General features: G+C 39.3%; 1 protein-coding gene across 35 annotated transcripts in view; it reads left to right on the top strand.

The window, feature by feature from the left end:
• The window catches only part of PER3 (period circadian regulator 3), a 60808-nt gene that overhangs the window by 33208 nt on the left and 9093 nt on the right, over nucleotides 1–18507 (top strand). For 12 of the 35 annotated variants that reach the window (XM_055104404.2, XM_055104384.2, XM_063594975.1 and 9 more), the window contains 7 exons: nucleotides 1807–1942; nucleotides 2631–2755; nucleotides 2962–3153; nucleotides 9001–9231; nucleotides 9635–10332; nucleotides 12397–12616; nucleotides 18202–18385. In XM_055104404.2, the coding sequence (XP_054960379.2) occupies nucleotides 1807–1942; nucleotides 2631–2755; nucleotides 2962–3153; nucleotides 9001–9231; nucleotides 9635–10332; nucleotides 12397–12616; nucleotides 18202–18385 (1786 nt within the window). The remainder of the gene's footprint in view (nucleotides 1–1806; nucleotides 1943–2630; nucleotides 2756–2961; nucleotides 3154–9000; nucleotides 9232–9634; nucleotides 10333–12396; nucleotides 12617–18201; nucleotides 18386–18507) is intronic. The other 23 variants (XM_063594990.1, XM_055104372.2, XM_055104416.2 and 20 more) reach the window with 3 other exon arrangements.

The raw sequence follows: 18507 nt of genomic DNA, 5'->3' as shown, positions 1-18507 counted from the left end.
AAGTTGGTGTATTCGTTTCCCACCAGAGTACGGGTTAGCAATTCTAAAGCGACTTTATACTAGGGTTGAACAAATTGTGGAAGCCGCTATAGATAACGATAACCAGACTCCTCACTATCAGAGGAAAGCCACACAAAGCAGAAGGGAAGGAACTCCATGGTGCTGGATTGGCGCGAACAGTTTCAGTGTGGACTCATGCCCCTTTTGTTTAATATACAGAGGGATGGATAGACACGGGTTAGTATATTATACCAAATAAAGAATAAAACAGATGGTTCAGGCAAAGATTATCAAGGAATGAAACTAGAGGTGAAAGGTTAATGGAGAACTTAAACTTTGAGAAGTTTAAAAGAAACAGAATACTTGCGTGATCTCAAAGTATTCCTCCAAAACATATTATTTATTACATTGTAAAATAGTAACTTTACACAGGACAAACAAACCTGAGAGACACCATGTTAACCAATGAACAAGGTAACAAAACATACTGACATCATGTACCCTGGGATGATGCATGAGGAAGGACACTGCACCTCCGCCGCATTCTTTCCCCAAATGCATAACCTCGATCTAATCATGAGAAGATATCAGAGAAACTCAAATCGAAGGCCATCGCACTAAAGTTCTGACCCTGAACGGAAAAGCAACATTGAGTGGTAAACTGATAAAATCCAAAGAAGGTCTATTTTCCAGTTAGTAGAATGGTACCACTGTTCATTTCCTAGTTCGGGTCATTTTATTATGGTTGTAGACCATGGTAACATTAGTGGAAGCTGGGTGATGGGCATATAGGAACTCTATTGTACTATTTTTGCAACTCTTCAAGTCTAAAATTATTTCAAAATTAAAAGTTAAAAATCATTAATGAGTGAAAGGTAATACAGTCATTTTTCCATAATATGCTCTGAAAATAGAGAAGCCTCTTCCAAGCCAGCTAAAAATGACCAGCATCTAACACTTCTACAAAACTTCTCAGTAGTACATGACATAATTAGTTACTCCTTCCTTGAGAAAGTTTTCATTCTTGGTCGCTGTGAGGCCAAACCTTGCAGGATTTTCTGTTATCTTTCCAGCTGCCCTTTTTCAGTCTCCTTTATTGGCTCATTGTCCTTTATAGGAAGTTTTTAGTGCTTAAGCCTGGAGGTTTTTTCTTCTCTCTATACTACTACATCTACAATGGTGGCCACTTGCCACATTTGGCAATTTAAATTCAAATTCAATACAATTAAATGTAATACAATTAACATTTAGTTTCTCAGTTGCTTTAGCCATATTCCAAGTGTTTAATAGTTACGTTAGCACATATAATACTAGTCAGCACAAATAATCTATCAGTCATCACAGAAAGTTCTGCTGGACACAGGCTCCACATGGGAGATGCTGTGTACTTCACACAGCATCACGTAAGACACACAGGTCTTCCCACATTCCACCCTTAGTGATTGCCAGGGTTGATCAGTTGTACAGGCAGCGTCAGCTTAACATTGGAAAGCTCCCCATCAACCTTAAACCTATGGTTTCATTCCTTGATAATCTTTGTTGGAAATTTTTGTTTCATTCCTTATTTTTCTAAATACAATTGTAGCCATTCTATGTGTAATGTGCTCTGCACCTTATTTTATTCATTACGTGTTGTGGATATCTTTCTATTAGTGCATTTTAGATCTGCACTCATTTTTAATAGCCTCATGATATTCTGTTGATATATACATGATAAAGTGCCATGATTTAATTTTGGTAAGAAAGTATATGTTCTTAATTACATGCTGGGTACTTTTAATTGCACATCCCTTTATTCTGTTTCAGGTGAATGTAAGACCTTTACTTCCTTCCACCAAACACTGAAAAATAATAGTGTGTACACTGAGCCCTGTGAGGATTTGAGGAACGATGAGCACAGCCCATCCTATCAACAGATCAACTGTATAGACAGTGTCATCAGGTATGAGACTGCAAGTTTGGATACCATGTAAGTCTGTTCCAGAAGCATACACTGCCACTGTAGAGACTTCATAGAATTTTTAATAGCTGCTCTGACTTGGTTTTTCACTATAACTCAGTAGACGTTTATGGCGTGCCTAACACATACGCTGAACATTTCAGAAGGCACAAAAAGCTAGAAGATGCATTCCTTCTTTGAAGGAACTGTGGTATAGTTCAGAAGACAAGACCTAATTTTGTCAAAATTAAATGGTGTAAGGCAAGCTTCTCCAACCCATGGCCCACAGGCTGCATGTGGCACAGGACAGCTTTGAATGCAGCCCAACACAAGTATGTAAACTTTCTTAAAACGTTATGAGATTTTTTTGTGTGATTTTTTTTTAGTTCGTCAGTTATGATTAGTATTAGTGTATTTTATGTGTGGCCTAAGACAATTATTCTTCTTCCAGTGTGGCCCAGGGAAGCCAAAAGATTGGACACCCATGGTATAAGATTTGAAGGTTAATTCAAGACCACAGTAAAAGAAATGTTACAATCCAGTGATTGAGGCTGGGATGGTCAGGGAAGACTTTATCAAAGAAGAAAGTACAAAGTATGCCAAACATAAGTGGCATGAGAAAAGCAAAGAGGTGGGAAATGGCACAATTAGGGAACAGGTAAGAATGTGTGGCCTAATTATGTTGTTACAGGTACCTGAAGAGCTACAACATTCCAGCTTTGAAAAGAAAGTGTATCTCCTGTACAAATACAACTTCTTCCTCCTCAGAAGAAGACAAACAGAACCACAAGGCAGATGATGTCCAAGCCTTACAAGGTAACAAGAATGCCCCTCAGAGTTAAATTCAAAGAACTGTAAATACATCCTTCTTGTTTCTCTTTAATGTCTTATATTGTAAGCATAAAATTCTGGTTTCATATTACCTCTTTATGGCAGTAAGGTTTAATTTCTCAGTTACAAACTTCTGTAAACTGGGTCTTTTATGTAAATTTCTCATTGGGAATTTTTCTTTTCACTGTCAGTTTCTCTTACACCACCAGCTGGTTTGCAAATCCCAGCCATACCTAAATCAGAAGTGCCAACAAATGGACGGTCCATAGACACAGGAGGAGGAGCTCCACAGATCCTGTCCACGGCGATGCTGAGCTTGGGGTCGGGCATAAGCCAATGCGGTTACAGCAGCACCATTGTCCATGTCCCACCCCCAGAGACAGGTACCACACTCGCCTCTTACTTTGAAAATATACTCAACTTTAACTACATTGTGATGAGAAAACAAAAGTCATGAATAGCATTCGCTCGGTTGTAACTTCTAAACTACACATATTTTTTCCTTTCTTTAGTTCAGTTAAAGTATTTCTGGAAACATTATCATGTTTATGTTGGTTACATATTTTGGACGGTATTTCTCAGTTATATTATTTGTCAATGAAATCAGTTGACACATATAAAGCACTTAATACAGCACCTAGTAGGTAGGTATTAGCCCTCAATTAGTGTTAGGCATTATTAATGCAATTATTGATGGCACTGTGTTAGGTTACTTCCTTGCTGACTTTCACAGAATGTGTTCCTTTCACCTGCATTTCACCATCCTGTATTGTGATGAGCTCAGTCACACATACCTTCAGATTTTTGTATTGGTGTGATGGCAATGGATAGAGTACTTTAAAACTCTTCATTTAATACCATAATTTCTTGGTAAATTATTCTACTGTCTTCTTATTCCTCTTTATTGCCACTTGTCCTTTTGACATTTTCATCACTCATAACAATTTGGGTAGATGAAGGAATGGTGACAAATATGTTAAATTGGGTTTTCACATGATCTCTGCTTTATCTTTGCTAGTCTTCAGTGGCCTATCAGCTAATACGTGTTAAGCCATTTCTGTGTGCCACTGTCTGCTCTTAGTTCTTCACTGGTATGATCTCATTAAATCTTTCCAACAACCTGTGAGATGGAGAGTGTGGTACTGACAGGAGATCTGTGGATTGGTGGAGAAAGATCAGAGAGCATTACGTTTCTAATTAGTCAAAAGTAGAGTTTCACTGGAACTGAGCTAGCCCCTCCACAGAGGAGCATATGCACATTTTTTAGTGTGCCTTTTAATATTTTGCATTCCTGTGTGGGCATGTAGCTGTTCATAATACAGCCCATACAGGAAGGGAGGGTATCACCCAATATGAAAAGCTCTTTTTTTTATATTCTGCCACTCTGCTTTCTATACTCTGCTCTTATATTACCGTTTTTAATGAATTTATACTAAAGTCTGTATGCGTTAGGAAATTTTTACTGCTATTAGTTTCTTCTGATCTTAAATCAGCCTCAACATTTACAGGGCCACATCTTTATTCCATGGAGAAAAAGCAGAATCAGAGCCCAGATATTCCTTAAAACATATCTCTATGTCTATTGCTTTCTGAAAAGCTCATATTCATTAGCTCAGTTTGCATCCTGACTCAGATGAGTTGTGTCTAAGGACGATGGTCACAAATGCATTTCCTTGCAAGTTAATGTCTTCATTTTATGTGTGGAACAATTAAGCCACAAATTAGGCAGAGTAACTTAACTTGCCCAATATCACACAGCCCATGAGTAGTAGAGTAGGGAATCAAGTATTGACCATTAGTCTCTAGGAGTCGTTGCCATTACAGATATTTTGAACCTAAAGCAGGGTCTAATTAAGATGGAATGTAGGCCAGGCACAGTGGCTCATGCCTGTAACCCCAGCATTTTGGGAGGCCAAGACAGGAGGATTGTTTGAATGCAGGAGTTTGAGACCAGCTTGGGCAACATGGTGAGACTCTGTCTACAAAAAATTTAAAAAAAAATTTTTTTTTTTTTTTGAGAAGGAGTCTTGCTCTGTCACCCAGGCTGGTGTGCAGTGGTGCGATCTCAGCTCACTACAGCCTCCACCTCCCGGATTCAAGCGATTCTCCTGCCTCAGCCTCCCAAATAGCTGGGATTACAGGCCCCGCCACCATGCCCAGCTAATTTTTGTATTTTTAGTAGAGACAGTATCACCATGTTGGCCAGGCTGGTCTGGAACTCCTGACCTCAGGTGATCCGCCCACCTTGGCCTCCCAAAGTGCTGGGATTACAGGCATGAGCCACAGCGCCCAGCCCTAAAATAATTTTTTAAAAGATGGGATATGAGATACAATGACTAAGCCAATCAATAAAATGAAAATTTAAAATAAACTCAATCCCAAAGAAGAGCAGGAAAGGAGGAATAGATTAACAAAAAAGAAGCAGAGAGAACAAACCAAATAAGATAATAGCTCTATATCCAGCTATGTCAGTAATGACATAAAATTGACTCAACACTTCAATTAAAAGGCAAAAATTGGGCCAAGCATAGTGGTTCACAGCTGTAACCCCAGGGACTCAGGAGGCCAAGGAGGTAAGATTGCTTGAGGCCAGGAGTTTGAGACCAGCCTGGGCAATACAGTGAAACCCCATCTCTACAAAAAATATTTAAATTAGCCAAGTGTGGTGACCCACACCTGTAGTCCCAGCTACTTGGGAGGCTGAGGCAGGAGGATCAATTGAGCCTAGCTTGAGCCCATCTTGGGTTCATTGCTACAGTGAGTTCTGATCACATTACTGTACTCCAGCTGAGGGACAGAGCAAGACCCTGTCTCTAAAAATAAGTAAATACATGAAAGGCAAAAATTCTCAAAACAGATTTTAAAAAATCAAGACCTAACTATATGCAAAGTACAAGTGAAATTCACAAATGGATTGAAAGTAAATGAATGGAAAAAGATGCACAAGTGAAACAGCATCAGAAGGCTGCAGTGCCTTATTAATATATGTAAAATAGATTCCAGGACATCTTTTCATAATGACAAGGCGGTCAATTCATCAGGAAGACCTAACAGTCATAAATGTATATTCACTGATAACAGCTTTGAAAGCTATGAAGCAGCCGGGCATGGTGGTTCACACCTGTAATCCCAGCACTTTGGGAGGCCAAGGCGGGCGGATCGCCTGAGGTCAGGAGTTTGAGACCAGCCTGACCAACACCAAGAAACCCCATCTTTACTAAAAATACAAAATTAGCTGGGCATGGTGATGCATGCCTGTAATCCCAGCTACTCAGGAGGCCGAGGCAGGAGAATCGCTTGAACCTGGGAGGTGGAGGTTGCAGTGAGCCAAGATTGCGCCATTGCACTCCACACTTCAGCCTGGACAACAACAGCAAAACTCCATCTCAAAAAAAAAAAAAAGCTATGAAGCAAAAATAAGGAAATAGACTTTCCATAATTATATTTGGAAAATTGTACACTCCCTCTCTGCAACTAATAAAAACATAGAGAAAAAATAAGAAACAGATGATCCATACAACACTATCAGCCACCTTGATCTAATTGACACTTAGAGAACGTGAGACCCAGTAACTGTATAATCCACAACCTTTTCAAGTACACACAGTATGTTCACTGAGAAATACGACATGTTGGGCTGTACTATGTCTCAGATTTAAAAGGATTGATGGTGTGTGAACTGTGTTCTCTGGCTAGTGAATTAAATTAAAAATCAGTAATAAGATGTTTCAACCCAAATGTTTATAAATCAGACAACACATTTCTAAATCTATGATTCAAAAAAGAAATCACAAAGAGAATTAGAAAACATTTCCAAATCAATGATACTGAAAGTATAGCATACTAAAATGTATGGTATACAGCTAAAAACGGGGCTTGTAAGAAGATAAATAGCTTTAAAAATGCCATTAGAGAAGAAATGTCTCAAATCAATGATCTAAAGTTACAGTTTTAAAAAGTCAGCAAAAGAAGTGAAATAAGTCCAAGATAGAATGAAGGAAATAATAAAGACAAAAGCAAAAATCGACAAAATAGAAAACAGACAATAGAGAAAATTAAAGCTAAAAGTTGGTTCTTTGAAAAGATGAACAAAATTGATAAACTCCTTGTACCAGTACAGAGTGGTCTTGGTTCATGTAGCTGTACAGTAAGTCTTGAAATCAGGTAGTTTAAATCCTTCAGCTTTATTCTTTTTCAAGATTGCTTTGACTGTTAGGTCTTTTTTCTGTATAAACTGTAGACTCAGTTTCTCGGTGCCTTTTTTCCTTATTAGGGGGTTGTATTTTCCTGCTTCTTTGCATGCCTGGTGATTCTTTCTAATTGGATGCCAGATACTGTGAATGGGTACCAAATATATTTGTATTCCTATAAATATTCTTGATCTTTATTCTGGGTCCCAGTGAAGTTACCTGTAAACAGATTGATCCTTTCAGGCTTTGCTTTTTAAATTTGCTAGGCAGGACAAATAGTGTGTAGTCTAGGCCTGTTTTTCCTCTGCTACAAAGGTGAGACCTTCCTGAGTGCTCCTTGTGATGCCTCAGGAGTTAAGAGAGTCTCTAGTCTGGCGGATGGGAACCGGCACTATTCTGCAGCTTGCGTGAGCTTCAGCTCTTGTTCCTGCTAATCCTCTCAGGTGGTTTTTTCCTCCCATGAATGCCCTGGTGAGTCCTTGGAAGCCCTCCAGGCTGCACGCTGGGGCAGTCCTCGGGCTCACCTCCCTTGTTTCTTATCCTTGGGGGTCACTTTCCTTCAGTGTCTGAAACCTATTATTTTATATATTTTGGCTTTTTTTTTTTTTTACTCTCAGGAAGGTAAGTTTGGTCCCTGTTACTACAACTTGGCCAGAAGCAAAGCCCCCTGTGGTGCTCATTTAGTCATAGGCCACTTCTGGATGCAGAGTGGGCCAAACCCACCCAAACCACCCGGATACTGCACCACAGGGGCGAGCTGGAATGGATATTGGGGGAGCCCTCTACAGTGTCCACCACAAAATCTTTTGTTGTTAGAAGTAATTTTTTTAGAAGCAACCCCAAAATAGATACAACTATTCTATATCAGTAAAAGAAATTTTAATGTACAACTATTATATATCAATAATAAATAGATAAAAAAGAGGCAACCCAAAATCCATCCACAGGTGTTCACTTTAGTAAACTGTGCTATGCATATAAAATGGAACTCTGCAGCAGTGTAGAAGTATGAGACAACTGTCTAGCCACTGATAAAGTTCTCCAAGGGATATGGTAAAGTGAAAAAGGTGTGTTGATGGTTAATGTACATATGTGCCTTTGGGTAAAGATGGGGTCAGAGAGGAAGATAATCTATATTCGTCCTCGTTCATATGTAATAAAGAAGCTGGAAGGGCCAGGTACGGTGGCTCATGCCTGTAATCCCAGCGCTTTGGGAGTCCAAGGCAGATGGATCACCTGAGGTCAAGAGTTTGAGACCAGCCTGGCCAACACAGTGAAACCCTGTCTCTACTAAAAATACAAAATTAGCCCGGTGTGGCACATGCCTGTAATTCCAGTTACTTGGGAGGCTGAAGCAGGAGAATCACTTGAACTCAGGAAGCAGAGGTTGCAGTGAGCCAAGATCATGCCATTGCACTCTAGCCTGGGCAACAAGAGCGAAACTCCATCTCAAAAAAAAAAAAAAAAGAATAAATACAAAATTTAGCCAGGCGTGGTGTGGCGCACGCTTATAGTCCCAGCTACTTGGGAGGCTAAGGCAGAATCGCTTGAACCTGGGAGGCGGAGGTTGCAGTGAGCCATGACGGCACCACTTCACTCCAGCGGAATGGTCTTCTGCAGGGGAAACAAATGAGAACTAGACAGAGCGTGGACGGGGGTGAGGGGAATTTACTACATGTCTTTATTAATACTTCCTGATTTTTGAACCACATGAATATATTACCTATTTAAAAGGTAAGTGCAAAGATAAAAAGAAATTTTGAAGAATTCAGGGAGAGAGAAAAATGTTTACAATAAAAGCAAGATTTAAATAAATGTGTGCATATTATCACAACTGTAAAATGTATGTGCATTTGTGCAAAGAATATAAAGGAAGACAGAAAATCAAGAATTTCTGTGCTAGGCTAATGAAGATTTTTCGTATTCCAGCAGTTATAATAATGTTTGTAAAAATGTATCAAAAGGCAGTTAACAAAGTAAAATAAATAAATACAAATAATTGATAGGAATTAAAATTAAATATGTCTTCTTCCACCTCAGCCAGGGATGCCACCCTCTTCTGTGAGCCCTGGACCCTGAACATGCAGCCAGCCCCTTTGACCTCGGAAGAATTTAAACACGTGGGGCTCACAGCGGCTGTTCTGTCAGCGCACACCCAGAAGGAAGAGCAGAATTATGTTGATAAATTCCGAGAAAAGATCCTGTCATCACCCTACAGCTCCTATCTTCAGCAAGAAAGCAGGAGCAAAGCTAAATATTCATATTTTCAAGGTACGTAATTTTTTAAAAATAAATACCATTAATCTATGTAAAGGTTACAAACTATATCTAAGGACTAGGAGATAAGGAGTGAACAATAGGAGTTTTACTTGTAAGAAACTGATGGAGAGATGCTGAAACAATCTATTTACATCAACAGTTTATGTAAGTTCTTTGTTAGATCCTAGATCTGAGAAACTTTTTTGTGAGAAACTGATCGAGAGATGCTGAAGTTTATTTGATAGCAACTATTTTTATCCGCAATTTTGTTCATCTTTTTAGAGCCACTTTTTGTCATTCTGGTAGCATTGGCAAATGCTCATTCGTCAGCTACTTATAACTACCTGTAAGTGGCATCCTTCTCTTCTTTTTGGGTTTAATTTTCCATAATTTGCCTCTACCTTTATCCTTCCAGGAGATTCTACTTCCAAGCAGACGCGGTCGGCCGGCTGCAGGAAAGGGAAGCACAAGCGGAAGAAGCTGCCGGAGCCGCCAGACAGCAGCAGCTCGAACGCCGGCTCTGGTCCCCGCAGGGGAGCGCATCAGAACGCACAGCCCTGCTGCCCCTCCGCGGCCTCCTCTCCGCACACCTCGAGCCCGACCTTCCCACCTGCCGCCATGGTGCCCAGCCAGGCCCCTTACCTCGTCCCAGCTTTTCCCCTCCCAGCCGCGACCTCTCCCGGAAGAGAATACGCAGCCCCCGGAACTGCACCGGAAGGCCTGCATGGGCCGCCCTTGTCCGAGGGCTTGCAGCCTTACCCAGCTTTCCCTTTTCCTTACTTGGATACTTTTATGACCGTTTTCCTGCCTGACCCCCCTGTCTGTCCTCTGTTGTCGCCATCGTTCTTTCCATGTCCATTCCTGGGGGCGACAGCCTCTTCTGCGATATCACCCTCAATGTTGTCAGCAATGAGTCCAACCCTGGACCCAACCCCTTCAGTCACCAGCCAAAGGAGAGAGGAGGAAAAGTGGGAGGCACAAAGCGAGGGGCACCCGTTCATTACTTCGAGAAGCAGCTCACCCTTGCAGTTAAACTTACTTCAGGAAGAGATGCCCAGACCCTCTGAATCTCCAGATCAGATGAGAAGGAACACGTGCCCACAAGCTGAGTATGTAAGTGATGCTCATTTTCAACACTCACGTGAGAAAGTGAATATCTTACTAAAGTTAAGGTGGTTGGGGGTTGGGTTGGGACTCAGCGCTGACATCCTCAGTAGGTAATCCGCGTGGCTACTGTGAGTGAGCCTGTTAGCCTAATTCTGTGTAAACATGAAACACATCTGCCTGGCTCTGTTTGGAAAGTAGACACGAAAGAATCATCTATGTTCTAGTTTCTTATATACTTTGTGAGGTTTTTTCCAAAGTGCTATCTTTTAAGTTTTCATGTGAACTGGATTCCCTCCACTCTTTAAAATTCGTTACAGGTATTACGCTTAAGTGTTCATTGCCTATAACACGTATTTGTTTACTTACAACCGGGGTTATGGTCTGGTAAGATAGGAATAAGCCATATTGACAATTTAACGATTGTACTTCATGCACAGTCACAGGACAATAGGTGTGTATGAAGAGGTAGGAGCTATTTTATTTGTTATCAGTAGAGTAGGCAGTTTATAGTTTCACACTTAAACATGTCATTTTTTTCAAAACCAAAAGCTTTTTTGGTCTGCTTCCTTTAACTTTTCATCCCTTTACCTAAAAAGCCATTCTCAGGTTTATTTAGCAGGTTAAACTTTGGAATCTGACATTCCTATATTTAGGTATAGAATCCAAGGCAAGTGTGAATATTTACACAGATTTTTCTTTGACCTTCCCTTTAAGGTACAATACCCTTCTTTAACAGATATTCAAAATCTAGTGATACAAATCAAGAAAATATGCTCACTTTTGAAAGCCTGGTGTGCTTGCTGAAAATCTAAGGGAAGGCAGTATATTACAGTGAGTAAAGCCTGGGCTATGGATTAAGACACGGATTCAAATCCCAGCTCGGTCACTAGTTAGGAAGATTCACTTAGACAAGTTATTTAACCTTTCTTTGCCTGTGTTTCCTTATTAGGAAAATGGAAAGATGAATCCCTCATAGCTTACTCTGAGGGCTAAATGATGTATTTATATAGTACTTCTCCCTATGCAGTAGGTGCTCCTGGAGAGCTGGAACTTTGTTTTGTTCATTATTATATTCCTAGTGTTTGACACAGTGCCTAGAACATATAAATGTTCGATATGTGTTTGCTGAGTGACAAAAAAAAAACTACTTGTGCGGTGCCTGGCATGTAGCAGGTACTGAGAAAGTAGTAGTGCCTTAATATTACTTACAAAGGAACTTATTTCTTAGAGATAGGCTGGAAAGTTTTTACTTCTTAGTTGTATATGTAAATTTTATTCTGTTTAACATACGAAGTTGAAGATCTGCCAGTTACAGTAGTCTCCCTTACCCAGGGGATATGTTTCAAACCCATGGTGGATGCCGGAAACCGTGGGTAGTTCTGAACCGTATATACAGTATGTTTTTTCCTAAACATACTATACATATATATGGTAAAGTTTAATTGATAAATTAAGAACAGTAAGAGATTAACAGCAGTAACTAATAACATAGAACAATGATAACAGTATACTCATCACAATTTCATGGATAGAAGATTCATTCTTGCCTAAAATTGTAGCACTCTTAGCATATGGGTTTTTCCTTTCCTTCTTGAGAACTTCCACCTTTTCACTTAAATGCAGCACTTTATGACTTCTCTTTGGCATATCCCAATTGCTGGCATCACCCCTCTTGCACTTTGGGGCCATTATTAAGTAAAATAAATGTTACTTGAACACAAGCACTATGATACCACAGTAGATCTGATAACCAAGACGGCTACTGAGTGTGGAGGTGTGAAATAAAGTACACTGTAAATACACTGTAGTGTGGAGGTGTGAAATAAAGGGATGATTCCTATCACAGGCTGGAAGCAATGAGACAGCTCAAAATTTTATGACACTACCAGAATGGCTGACAATTTTAAACTTATGAACTGTTTATTTCTGGAATTTTCCATTTACTATTTTTGGACCTTGGTTGACCACAGGTAACTGAAACTACAGAAAGCAAAACCATGAATAAAGGAGGACTACTGTATTTTGTGATAAGAAGATTAAAGTGTCTTTTCATGTGCCCTTACTTTCTAGCAGTGTGTTACAGGCAACAATGGCAGTGAGAGCAGTCCTGCTACTACCGGTGCACTGTCCACAGGGTCACCTCCCAGGGAGAATCCATCCCATCCTACTGCCAGCGCTCTGTCCACAGGATCACCTCCCATGGAGAATCCATCCCATCCTACTGCCACTGTTCTGTCCACGGGGTCACCTCCCAGCAAATCTCCATCCAGAACTGGTTCAGCAGCATCAGGTAGTGGATCAGGACAACTAATGTTTCAAACTCCATTGCCAGGCATTCACTATGTGCTGAGCTCTCACGGTGTACCCCAGGCACTGATGTGGAAGTACAAAGTTTTTTTTTCTTTTTCCCTTTTTCCTTTTTGTCAGGTATATTGGGGTATATTTATACACAATAAAATTCACCAGTTTTAGGGGTACAAACAAGAATTCTGACAGATGTGTACCTTAGTGTAAGCACTACCACAATCACCATATAGAACATTTCTGTCACCCCAAACAGTTCTGTGACCCTCACCAGTCCATCTCTGCCCTGACCCTTGGTCTCCTGGCAGCCACTGGTTTGCTTTCTGTCACTTTAGTTTTGCTTTTCCTGTGATTTATGTATAGAATCAGACAGCATGCTGTCTTTCGTATTCGGATTCTTTCAGTTAGCATGATGCTGTTGAGATGCACCCTCAATAGCATTTATAGCTTAGATCTGTGATCCATTTTGAGTTTTGTGTATGGTATGAGGAAGGGTCAATATACTTTCTTTACATTGGGATATCTAACTGTTCCTGCCATTTGTTCAAAGGATTAATCTTTCCCCCATTAAATTGCCATGATGCCTTTGTTGAAAATAACTTGACCATATACGTGTGGGTGTATTTCTGGACTCTCTTTTCTGTTCCACTGATCTGTATGGCTAGCTTTAGGCCAATACCACACTCTTGAGTAATGTAACTTTCAAGTAAGTCTTGAAGCCTGGTGAAGTAAGTCCTTTAACTTAATTCTTCTTTTCAAAATGATTTTGAATATTCTAGGTCCTTTGTCCATATAAATTATAGACTCCATTTCTCAGTTTCTACAAAAAAGTCTTGTGGTGTTTGGATTGAAATTGTGTTGAATCTATAGATGATCAGTATGTGAATAATTATCTTCCTGATGATATTGAGTGTTTTGATCCACAAGTACGATTTCTCTATGTAGGTCTTTAATTCTTCTCAGCAGTGTTTTATAGTTTTCAGCCTACAACTCTTACATATATTTTGCTAAATTTATCTCTAAGGATTTTATAATTGTTGATGCTACTGAAAATGGCATTTAAAATTTGCAATTTGCAGTTGTTCGTTGTTAGCATATAGAAATTTAATCAAATTGTGTATTTTTAACTTGTATTTTGCAGTCTTGCTAAACTCATTGATTAGTTTTAGTAGCTCTTTTTAGATTCTGCAGGACTTTTCTACGTAGTCTTTATTATCTGCAAATATAATTTTACTTCTTTTTTTCCATCTGTATGTCTTTATTTATTTGTCTTGCCTCATTGAACTGGCTAGGACCCACAGTGAAGTGTTTAACAGAAATAGGAAAATAGACACTTGCCTGGTTCACAGTCTTAAGGGGAAAGCAGTCAGTGTTTCACCATTAAGTATGATGTTAAGTATAAGTTTTCCTTGAATGCCCTTATCAGATTGAGGAAGTTCACTTCTATTGCTGCTCCACTGAGTTGCCCTTTCTGCATCTGTTGAGATAATCATGTGGTTTTCCTCCCTTATTCTATTAATATGCTGAATTACATCAGTTTTCTGATAATAAATTAACCTTGCATTTGGTCTTGCTCTTTTATCCTTTTTTATATGTTGTTGGATTATCTTCCTAATATTTTGTTACGCATTATTGCATCTCTGTGCAGAATATTGGTCCATTTACTTTCTTTACTTGTAATGTCTTTGTCTGGTTTTGGTATCAGAGTAATTCTGGCCTCAAAAAATGAGCTAGGAACTACTCTTTGCTATTCTGTTTTCTGGAAGAGTTTGTGTTGAACTGATATTATTTTTCTTTGTATGTTTGGTAGAATTTACCAGTGAATCTTTCTGGGCCTGGAGTTTTCTTGGTGAGGAGGATTTTAACCAGAAATTTAAATATTTTAATAGATATGGGTCTAATCAGGTTATCAGTTTCTTAGTGATCTTTGGTAATTTGTATCTTTCAAGAAATGTATCTATTTTATCTAATTTGTTGAATATATTGGCATAAAGTTTTTAATATTCCCTTTTCCTTTTAATGTCTGTAGGTTTTATAGTAATGTGCCCCTCTTATTGCTGGTATTAATATTTTTCCTGATCAATCTGACTGTATGTTTATCAATTTTAATAACTTTTCAAAGAACTTTGGATCTCATTGGGGTTTTTTTTCCTATTGTTTTTTGGTTTTTTATTTTATTGATTTATGCTCTTTTTTTTTTTTTTTTCCTGAGACGGAGTCTGGCACTGTCACCTGGGCTGGAGTGCAGTGGCACGATATCGGCTCACTGCAACCTCCACCTCCCAGGATCAAGCGATTCTCCTGCCTTAGCCTCCCGAGTAGCTGGGATTACGGGTGCCCGCCACCACACCCAGTTGATTTTTTGTATTTTTAGTAGAGACGGGGTTTCACCATGTTGGCCAGGCTGGTCTTGAACTCCTGATCTCATGATTCGCCCGCCTTGGCCTTCCAAAGTGCTGGGATTACAAGCATCATCCACCGTGTCCAGCCTATGCTCTAATTTTTATTACTTCTTTTCTCTTTACTTTGGATTTTATTTTTTTTCTTATTTCTTAAGGTAGAAGCTTACTTGTTAGATCTTTGAATTGAGATTTCCCCCCCAATATAAACATTTAATGCTATTGAATGCTCTAACCATTGCATCCCTCAAATTTTTTTTTTTTTTTTTTTTTTTGGAACCAAGGTCTCCCTCTGTTGCCCAGGCTGGAGTGCAGTGGCATGATCCCAGCTCACTGCACCCTCAAACTTCTGGGTTCAACAATCCTCTGGCCTCAGCTTCCTGAGTAGCTGGAACTGCAGGCATATGCCAGTGTACCTGGCCAGTCTAAAATATTTCTAATTTCACTTGTATTTTCTTCTTTGATCTTTTGGTTGTTTTAGAAAGGCTTAATTTCCTAATATTTGGAGATTTTTTTAGATATTTTTATTTTATTTCTAATTTAAATGCAGTCAGAGAACATTCTTTTGTATTTTTTAAATTTACCAAGACATTGTGTAATGATCTGGAATTTGGTCCATCATGATAAATGTTTCATGTGCATTTGAAAAGAATATGCTTTCTGCTGTTGTTGAGTCATGTGTTCTGTAAATGTAAATTGGATCAAGTTGGTTGATAATGTTGATCCAACCTTTTCTAACTGATTTTCTATCTGTTTTATAAGTTATTATGATACGGCTTGTATGTCCAGCTATAAATGTGAATTTCTCTATTTTTTCTTATAGTGCAGTGAGTTTTTGCTTCATGTATTTTGAAGCTCTTTTATTAGGTGCATATACACTTAAGATTATTATATCCTCTTGATGAATTGCTCTCTTTATCCTGAAATATGTCTTGCTTTGAAGTCTGCTTTGTCTGATATCAGTGTATCCAGTCCAGCTTTATTTGGTTAGTGTTTACATGGTAAATTTTTTTCATCTTTTTACTTTCAACTTATCTGTGTCTTTATATTTAAAGTAAGTTTCTCGTAACCACCATATAGTTGGGTATTGCTTTTTATTCATGTGACAGTCTCAGCCTTTTAACTGCAATGCTTGCTTAGATTATTTACATTTAATGTGAATATTGATATGGTTAGGTTTAAGTTAAATCTTTCATCTTGCTACTAATTTTCTGTTTGTCTCATCTGCCCTTTCTTTTTTTCCTCCTACCCTCCTCCTTTCGGGTTAATTGTGTATTGGCTTCTAAGCATAACTCTTTTTTTTTGTTTTTGCTCTAGGATTAACTTTTTATTTATTTTTATTTTATCTTATTTTTTTCTTTGAGACTGAGTCTCACTCTGTCACCCAGGCTGGAGTGCAGTGGTGCCATCTTGGCTCACTGCACCCTCCACCTCCCAGGTTCAAGCAATTCTCCTGCCTCTACCTCCCAAGTAGCTGGTACTACAGGCGTGCACCACCACGCCTAATTTTTTGTATTCTTAGTATAGACGGAGTTTCACCATGTCAGCCAGGCTGAACTCAAACTCCTGACCTCAGGCGATCCGCCCGCCTTGGCCTCCCAAAGTGCTGGCATTACAGGTGTGAGCCACCACGCCCAGCCTGCTCTAGGTTGTACAATGCACATCTTTTACTTATCACAGTTTACCTTCAAATATTATGCCTATTGTATCACTTTATATATTAGAACCTTAAGACGGAGTACTTCCATGTCCCCTTTGTCTTTTGTGCTATTTTTGTCATACATTTTAACATGTAAAAAAACGCGCAATAACATTGTTACTATTTTTGCTTTAAACAGTAACAACCTCTTAAAGTTGTTTTGTGTGGGTGTTTTGTTTTTGTTGTTGTTTTGACACAAGGTGTCACTCTGTTACCCAGGCTAGAGTGCACTGATGCAGTCATAGCTCACTGTAGCCTCAAACTCCTGGGCTCAAGCAATCCTCCAACCTTAGCCTCCTGAGTGGCTAGGACTACAGGCATGTACCACCACACTCAGCTAATTTTTTATTTTTATGGAGACGGAACCTCACTGTGTTGCCCAGGCTGGTTTCAAACTCTTGGCCTCAAGCAGTCCTCTCATCTTGGCCTCCCAAAGTGCCAGGATTACAGGTGTGAGCCACCACGCCCAACCTAAAGATGTTTTTTAATGAGGAAAATTTTTTATTACTTTTTTATTTACATACTTAGTTTTTAAAAAAATTAAACAAATAGTTTTGTTTTGTGTTTTTAATTCCTTCAAAGTCAGTGAGAAGGTTCTAGAAGGGTCAAATGCAAGATAGGAAAGGAATGATCCATAAGGCTTCATATCAGCCATAAAGGGATGGTCCTTGGGATGAACAGTTTCTGTGTTGTGGCAGGAGGAAGGTGAGGAGGGGGTACATATATCATTAATTGTGTATGTTTGGTATCATAAAGGTGATTAATTTGCTTTCTGATGGCTTCTTTTTTCCTTAAAAAATAGGTGAGATTGAGGCAGGAAATAGAGAGGTTGAAAATAGTCATTGCTGGGGGTAGGTTAGTGCATGACCAGAGAACTGTAGCAGGATTCCCAGGTATTTTGATGGTGCATTTGAGGTTGGTGATGATGCGTTTATTGTAGAAACACTGTACCCTGTTATATGTGACTTTCTGTATGTATTTGGCGACTTGGGTTTAGGTAAGAACAAAGTCAATAATTGGCTTTATTGGAGTTGGCATTTTGACAGTTATGAAAAGTCAGAGGGAAAAAGAAGTCTAAGGTATTGCAAGGTGTGTTACTGAATGATGAACTGAGGACTCCACTACAGGAAGACTAAGACGTTATTAACACATTTATAGTTGAAATAATTGAACAAGCCCATGAGAGAGTGAAGCTGAGATGTTAATGATTTTGGAGATGGAGCAGTTATGGGTGATGATAAAGGACAATGTGTGTAGCCTTGAGAGTGATAGCTCATTAGGAATGGAAAAAGAGATCTCAGGAAGACCAAAGAACCAGGAGGCTGTCCACAGGCAGGAGGAAGTTTCCCGGAAATGATGGTTGGGCTGGCTGAGGAGGAGGACTGTCCGAGGCAAGAGTCTGAAGGATGAGAGCCAGTTTGGCAAATCAGTCGAACAGGTCTTTTCTAATTATGTGTTGTTGATTTTTGACAGGAAGCAGCGACAGCAGTATATACCTTACTAGTAGTGTTTATTCTTCTAAAATCTCCCAAAATGGGCAGCAATCTCAGGACGTACAGAAAAAAGAAACATTTCCTAATGTCGCCGAAGAGCCCATCTGGAGAATGATACGGCAGACACCTGAGCGCATTCTCATGACATACCAGGTACCTGAGAGGTAAGAAAGCAATTTAGAAAACCCACTTTTTATATTTTTGTGGTTTCTTTTTTTCTTTTTTTTCTTTTTTGAGACGGAGTCTCGCCCTGTCACCCAGGCTGGAGTGCAGTGGCACGATCTCA

This window comes from Pan paniscus, chromosome 1 (genome assembly GCF_029289425.2).
Source record: "Pan paniscus chromosome 1, NHGRI_mPanPan1-v2.0_pri, whole genome shotgun sequence".
In the NCBI taxonomy this organism is placed as follows: Eukaryota; Metazoa; Chordata; class Mammalia; order Primates; family Hominidae; genus Pan; species Pan paniscus.
This window is presented reverse-complemented; position numbering and strand designations above follow the sequence as displayed.